We start from the raw sequence: 7,775 nt of genomic DNA, 5'->3' as shown, positions 1-7,775 counted from the left end.
TATATATACAGCTTGTTTGTGGTATAGAATTGAACTATGTGTCTGGAAAATACATTACAATTTAAAAAGACAGGAAAAATAAAGAGGCAAATTGAAAATACAGCAGCGTATGTGCATCATCATTTTAAAAGATTTTATGGAAAATTAGGCAAAATAAGTTTCATTTGAATGAATACTTCCATGACCATTTCCACTTTGAGTAGATTCCAACCAATATTTGTAGTGAAATAATTATAACCTTACAGCATACAATGTCACACCAGTATTTAAATCTGTTGAATCAAATAGAACTAAAGATCTTGTTTGAAGTCTTGTCTAAACTGCATCATTCACATAAAAAAAACATCCCAAAAGGAGATGACTGAATGATTTTTCATGCTTCCTGATCCACTCTTTTACAAAGCAAGGTTAAGTTTTACAAAGACGTACTGTGTACTTTATTTTAATAATGATAAAAAAACAAACAGTGGATGAGCATACAGAATGCACTTTCTTACCTCTGGAGCTCCTGCTACGTTCAGCTGCAGCATGCCTTTCCTGTCCTTCTCTTCCAAAGCAGAGTACTGAATAGACTGGACTTGGTTAAAATTAGCTAAGTGTGTTGGCTGCAAGTATAAAGAAATACACAGACACATCAACAAACTTGTAGAAGACTCGGAATGGAGCAARGAGCAAACGTTTTGGAAATCATCTCAGTTATTTAGTGCCACAGAAAAAATGGTAGGGGCTTTTAAAAAGGCAGCTGAGTGGGCGACTGGAMTAAGTGTTTGTCAAAGTCAAGAGCAAACTTTAAAAACTGAGCCAAAACAGCCAAGCAGAACAGAGAAGAACCAGTCAGGAGCTGGCATTGCTGAGTTTTAACACAATACGTACCAGCATAAGACACTAAAGCTGTAAACGTTTGTGTTTTTCACATTAAAGTCATAACTTGGGAGTCCCCAGTTTCAGTAAACTTTCAGCCGTTTTCTGATATCTGCTTCTGTTTTAAGTTTCATTACAACATTTAGTAAGTAGCATTTTAATAGCGTGAGTAAAGGAGGCTTCTCAAACAGAGACTGAAAAGAATGGACTAAAAATAGGCAAAGAAGAACCGAATAGTTTTGCAAAAACTCAAATCTGTTGTATCCAAACCACAGGAAACAAAATGACGACAACAGAACAACAGATAAACACTTCGAGCTTTGTTTAGAGAAAATTGAAACAAAATTCTTCATGAATTTGCTCAATTAAACCAGGACACTAATTGCTAAAAGCCAAAATGAGACAAAGAGAGTTTTCTTTTTGTAATTTTGGACAATCATCAGTGGTTTTCTAYATCATTTCTGAAAGAAGGAAACAAAACCAAACGTTTGAGACATCATAGCATTTTACAAAGCAGGAAGCAAAACACATTGATATTACATTTAAAAATATGAAAAAAGAGTGCATTTAACGTGATGAATAAAAGAGAAAATTATTGACAAAATCCCACAGAAACTTAGCGGGAGTACTTGTTTCGCAAGGCAGGAGCTTAATTTTGGTAAGAAGTGGAAAGTGAGTACTGTTATTTACAAGCTGCCTATCTGTGTAACAGTTCAGAGCTACAGTGACGTGTGATATGCTGATTTAGTTTTATGTAAGGAAGCATTTCTGAAATACATAAAAAGATTTGTCTATTGTGAGAAGTGAGTATGTCTTTATACATTAGATTTGTACTAGACCAAGCACTAGCAGTCTATTCTGGCACTACAAAATTCATTTAAACATAGTTTGGAGCAAACTAACTAACCAGCAGGGGGTGATATAACACTCACGGCTTCCCAGTTTTAAGTGTATTACAATCTCTGTAAGACTATATAAAAATACAGACATTAACTTTGTCAGGGTACTCACCGTTGAGCCCTTATCTGTGAGGTAGCTGATTCCTTCCTCTGGTCCAATTGCCAACTCCACTGATATTACCCAACTAGACTAAAGGGGAGAGCAAAGACACATAGTAAAGATACATAAACATAAGATAAAAAATGCATACATTGAAAAAAAATCGTGTTCTTTTTCTTATAGTCGATGTCTTCAGTGACAGGGTGAAGTTTACATAGATAAATGACACAGCAGAAAAAGTAGAACTGTGGAACAAGAGCTACCGTTTCTAAAGGATTGTCAAAAGAGACATATCCTGCTTTTAAACCCTTTTTTTACATTTAAATCATTCATTTGGGGTCTATATAAAGTGGAACTGCAATGCTTTGGTCTGAATTCCTCCTTACTGTAACTCCACAAGCCCCTCTTTCACCCTTTTTCTGAGGTGTGTCTCAGGATAACTTATTTTGAGGCTGCCTCTTTAAATCCAAACAAGGAGTTTTACACCACGCCCCTCTCCGGCTTCCAGACCGGTTCATTACAGTTTGATGGAGGGGTTTACAGCGGAGCAGAAATGTTTTATTTACAAATTAAATAAAAGATGTCARCAACAGAAGACTTGTCCATCCAGCCTTACATGTTGGAGCCAGAGTCTGACCCAGAACCAGAGGAGAATGAAGACCACCTAATTGTAGCTGGTAAGTCCAGACCTGATTTAGCGGTTCCATCGCAAATAATTTGACATAATAGTTTAGAAAAAATAAGTCATAAACAAAACTGAGAAAACTGAACAGGTTGAAAAATACGACCCAAACAGAATATAAAGATATATTTTCATCACCGGGAGAAACTAAACTCAACTTTTCTGCACTCCTACTCCAAGTTCACAACAAAATGTATTTAACAGCTAAAAGAAGGGATTTTACATGACATGTCCCGTTTTAAAGAATAACTATTGTTTTACATGACCTATGCAAGCTAAAGCTTGACGCATCCTTAGCAAGAAATGTGATCATTTTCTTGAGCTGTCAACAAGAACACRGTTTGTTTTGGTCTGGATATTTTAAAATAGGGAATCTTCATAGAGCCCTCCCACTGGAGGACTGGTTGTTTCCCACCAGCGTCACCACTCTTTTGTCTGAACATGCCATTTAGTATATGCAAATTTGTTGCAAAGGATATACCATTTTTTGACAAATGCACTCCACAGCCTTTTCATGTATTGTCTTAAAATAATCAATAAGGTCTATAAATCTTTATAAAACCTTTATAAGTCTATATAGATGGGTTATACAAATTTTTGTTCTACTTTACTCCTCAAAAACATCCACTGCACAAACTTCCACGCCACCAAAAACACTGGAATGTAAACATTTCTGCTTTTTGCATTAAAACCATGCACCCACTTCAGATTTCTGACCAACCACACAATAGGTATTTTTGCATCGTAAAGCGCAGCTCGGCCCACCCCTGCTCCAGTCGGCCTGACCTTACTCTGCCTTGGCCCTGGTTGTGTTTGCACTGAGCAGAGAACTGCCTCAATGTAGGCGGAGTCATGATATAAAACGCATGCAAGTATTACTTTGTTTTATTTGTGACAAAACAAACTTGAGCTGGACCATCCAGCATAAGATGATAGGGTAGAACGACAAAAAACTGTAAGCTAATGGTTGTTAATGTTAGCTTGTTGTTATTGTTTGGTAGCTTGCTGTAAAAAAAAATGTTAGTCGCTGAAAATGATTCACGTAAAGTTACTCTAATCTGTGTGATGTAACCCCGCCGGTCTGTGAACCAATCAATGAGCAATAGTAGCTGACGTCAAATCCGGGCCTTGCAGCACAAAAAGGGTCTGCACAGAGACCAAGCTGCAGGAGAAGAATGATGTCATTCTTGTCTTCAAGCCTTTAAAGAGAGAATAATTTCTTGCTTCTTTAAAGTATGCAGCAGCCCTAAGTCTCTCAGTACTGCTTTTTTTATGCTAAAATGTAAAACTAGAGTCTTACCCCTAAAGCACATTTGAAGCACTCCTTATCAAAGGGGAAGATGGGAGAGAGAATCTCAAAGAACTTGTGAATGCTCTGCTCATCGTTGAGGTTAGCAAACTGTTTAAAAGTTTGCTGGATCTGCTTCCGAAGAGTCTTTGCCTGATGGAGAGGAGGGAACAGAAGAAGAAAAAAACATTAGARTCTTTTTCTGGGGTCCACAGCACACAATCGACAGAGGCGAGCTGTGGGCAACAGGAGGTTTAACTCAATTTCACACAATCAGATAATCAGACATTTAGAGAGAAATCCATCCAGTTATCAAGTTTGTCCTGCCACTCAACCAAACAGCACATCAGCTGTTATTCCAACAGTTTAACATGGAGGAGTTGGAGATAATATCTGCTGCTGGAGCTTCTGTTATCAAATAGTTGGTCAGATAAAAACCATTAGGTGGGTTTTTTATGTTTTATGGTAGTTTAATCTCACCTTCAGGGAATCCAACAGGCTTTTAGGGAAGAACCTTCTCAAACCCACGTCTTTCCTACAAAGATTTGTAAAAATTACTTCCAACTGTTGCAAATTCATCTTTGAACACACTATTGAAGTAAAAAATTAGTGCAAACCAAACACAAYCAGCCTTACTCAAGTAGTTCGTAGTTTGATTTCTTGTCAAGAGCATTGCCTGGCATCTCTCTGAAGAACCTCCTGTATAATACACAGAAACAAGAGATATGTTTTATAAAAAACAAAGAGAAAATATGTTTATAAAAGATCATTTCTCATGCATGTAAAAGAAAACAGTCACACAACTAACTCAACTTAAACAAATGCCTGATAAACATGTAAAACTGAAGCAATAGCTTAAATGTTTGGTTGAAATTTATGAGCTGCAATGTTCCTACCTTATTTCCAAACAGCCTAGTTTCAGTGCAACATCTTGATCCACCTGGTCAGCTATTTTTTGCATATAATCACTTTTCACCTGGAGAAAAAAACAACAACATTGTAACGCCATTTTTTGATTGTGCAGGGGTTGCATTAATATTACGTATCAACCCAGTCTATCAAATTAAATCAAATGCAACTGGACTTCCCTATTTTGAACCATTTGCTTCTCCTGTGAGGAGCTTTCTTGATGCTTCAATGAAAAGAAAAAAAAAGTCCAGTTGCTTTTGATATAATGTTTAGATTACCATGTAAATCAGTGGTTTCTCAGCTTTTTACCCACAAACAACAGCAGCAGAGACCCTGTGTCCTCAAACTGGTTTTGGTTAATAAACATTGGTATCAGGTCAAATAAACAAAGGCATAATAACATACACTAACCTCACTTTTTTGTAAMAACTAMGGCCCCCCACTGTGGGTCCCTACCCCAACTTTGGGCACCACTAGCCGTGTTTCCATCCAATTTTAATTCAAAATTTGAGCAAATTTTTWAAATTTCGCAAAAAGCAAAGAAATGCGAATCAGACGTGTTTCCATCAACTGGCTTGAAGCGAATCAATTACGTCAGACACGTGTGTGTAGTAAACAGGCAGTAAAWGTCGCATCTCAGGAAAATGGAGAGAAGTTATCAGGARCGCGCTGCTACTATCGGGAAAGTTGTAATTATTCTGTCATATCAACTAGTTCAGGTGATGCTACATGCTGTCTGCAGACGTAGAGAAAGAAATGCAATTCTCTTCACGTTACGAGAATAACTGAGAAGACGCCRACAGCGGGAGGAGGGTCCTGCTGCCGGTCGCGGCTGCAGTCGCTCTGGTACTGGTACCGTTCAGACAGCGGGAACCCCTGATCAACCATGTGAGGTAAATGTTCGCTACGTCAGAACTTATTCGCTAAATGTCTTTCCATCTCTCATTTTGCGCATTAATGCTTTTTCGAAAAACCCCAAAACCACCTCTAGTGAGGTTTCCTCTTTTTTTTGCGAATTAGAGGAAGTTTTTTCCAAATCATGCCATTTCCATTCACGTTTTCTGATGCGATACTTCAAAATGTGCATTTAAAAACGTTGATGGAAACAGCTACAGTTTTAATTGGCTGACTAGTTGTTCCAGAAAACCAATAAACTGCGGATAAAACTGAAAACAGCTCTGCTTGTTTTACATGATAGACGGCTTTGTTTTCTCACCTGGTGATAGAGGTAGTTGAGAGAAGGTTTGTCTTCAGAGAAATGGCTGAGATAACCTTTAGGAAAGTACCGTACTCGCAGCTCATACCTGAGGATGACATTGTGAGAGTGTGGTGAAGTGTTTGACTGAAAAGCACTGRCAGGTGAGGGCTAACTCTGCATCCTGCTCTTGTTTTGCTGCGTCACTTTAAAAGGGTGGCCGTCTGCCAACAGGAGGTGATGAAACTGAGTCTTAAAGCTAAACGATGYGACCCTTGCTACTTGCTATATTATATCTGGAGGCACAGTGAAAGGCTACGCAGTGATTAGCTGCTAAGTAAATCATTTTAAAAGTGATAAACTTGTAACATAATAAAGCCTAATGGAACTCCTAGAATTACACTGACCCACAGATGGATGAATGTCTACAGCAGCTTATTTGTTCAGGAGTGACACATTACAGAGACTACAGAGGAAAGAAGTGGGTCAGGAGATGCTGCGTGCCAGTAGTTAGGTAACAAAGGAAATCAAAGCCAAAGACTAAATGAATAAAACATTCTGATTCATTATGAACGAACTGAAATAAGAAGCAAAGATTGTGATTGAGGGGGGAGAACAACACAATTTGAAAAKAARATAAAAAAGTGACACAATTGAGAGMGAATGAACAGGACAGACTGAGAGAAAACATGCATAAGAGCAAAAACTGAGTGAGACATAGTGACTCCATCCCCTGGGTGACTGCTGCTGTTCTAACAATAGCTTGACAGCAGCAGTAACTCCTGTGGGCTTGCAGCTCTGCTGCCCTCTGAGGCACACAGCCTGCAACAACTGGCAGATGATCTCTGCTCTATCTTAGTGCTTCCTGTTGAATTCATTACAATTTTAATGACTTTGAGCTCAAAACAAAGAACTGTTATTTATATCAACTAAGGTATGGACAAAAATCAAAACAGTTTGAATGTAGACTGAAGATGAAATGGAACATTAAGTAAAAACAAAGACTGTATTTACAGTGGTTAAAAAGTAAACAGGATGTGGCACAGTTTACAAATAAAGTTAACTAATAAAGTATATTTTAAAAACTATTCATGCAAGTAGGTCACTTGTAAATTGTCATTTTTGCTAGCAAACATAAGCTAAAAGAGTATTTTCAGCTTTTGTTTGGTTTAATAAAATTAAAGGTGTCACACTCTGTCTAGCCACTTTGTTAGAATGTACAACTTAAAATGTGCCAATTAGAGGAAATAAAAGAGAACATTCAAAAGAAAGATGACTCACTTCATGCATTTCTGCAATCATAGAACAAAACTTACTTTGTCATGTACTGTGATTTAGCAAAGARCCCACCTTTTAATATATTTTATAAGTGCTGGCAAACCTTACAGTAATATAAAAACAACACGAGAAATCTTACCTAACATTTGTAACCAACCAGCATGTGTCAAAAATAAATTGTCAGATATTTTAACTTTTGTCTACATCACTCTAATACATCCTAAATGTAACCATCATATTGTGTAGGAATTCCTATTTTTGATCTCATTAAAACTCCTGTGCTAACCTTTATTTCTTGCTGTTAAACTCGTGGAACATCAGCTGCTCTGTCTTAATGCCAGGGTTCCTACAGCTTAAGGAAAGTTAAATTTAAGACTTTTTAAGACCTCTTTAATGCCATTTGAAATTCAATTTAAGACCAACTTCGCAATAAAAATGTGTAAAAAAAAAACAGTTAGTGACAATTTTAGCCGAATGTTTATTTTTACACAAAACAACTAGTTGCAAGAGGTATTCAGTAAATTACTTAAAAATATAAATAAATGTTACCAATTATTTTAATA

General features: G+C 37.2%; 1 protein-coding gene across 9 annotated transcripts in view; it reads right to left on the bottom strand.

Moving 5' to 3' along the window:
- Positions 1-7,775, bottom strand: part of LOC106524118 (focal adhesion kinase 1) — an 81,130-nt gene that overhangs the window by 49,319 nt on the left and 24,036 nt on the right. For all 9 annotated transcript variants that reach the window (XM_014017789.1, XM_014017783.1, XM_014017787.1 and 6 more), the window contains exons 5-11: positions 5,956-6,043; positions 4,727-4,806; positions 4,467-4,529; positions 4,311-4,365; positions 3,843-3,983; positions 1,873-1,950; positions 498-605 (exon numbers count right to left, since the gene is read on the bottom strand). In XM_014017789.1, coding sequence (XP_013873243.1) covers positions 498-605; positions 1,873-1,950; positions 3,843-3,983; positions 4,311-4,365; positions 4,467-4,529; positions 4,727-4,806; positions 5,956-6,043 — 613 coding nt within the window. The remainder of the gene's footprint in view (positions 1-497; positions 606-1,872; positions 1,951-3,842; positions 3,984-4,310; positions 4,366-4,466; positions 4,530-4,726; positions 4,807-5,955; positions 6,044-7,775) is intronic.

Source organism: Austrofundulus limnaeus, unplaced genomic scaffold (assembly GCF_001266775.1).
Source record: "Austrofundulus limnaeus strain Quisiro unplaced genomic scaffold, Austrofundulus_limnaeus-1.0 Scaffold177, whole genome shotgun sequence".
NCBI lineage: Eukaryota > Metazoa > Chordata > Actinopteri > Cyprinodontiformes > Rivulidae > Austrofundulus > Austrofundulus limnaeus.
The sequence above is the reverse complement of the archived record's forward strand: the minus strand, read 5'-3'. Positions and strand labels throughout refer to the sequence as shown.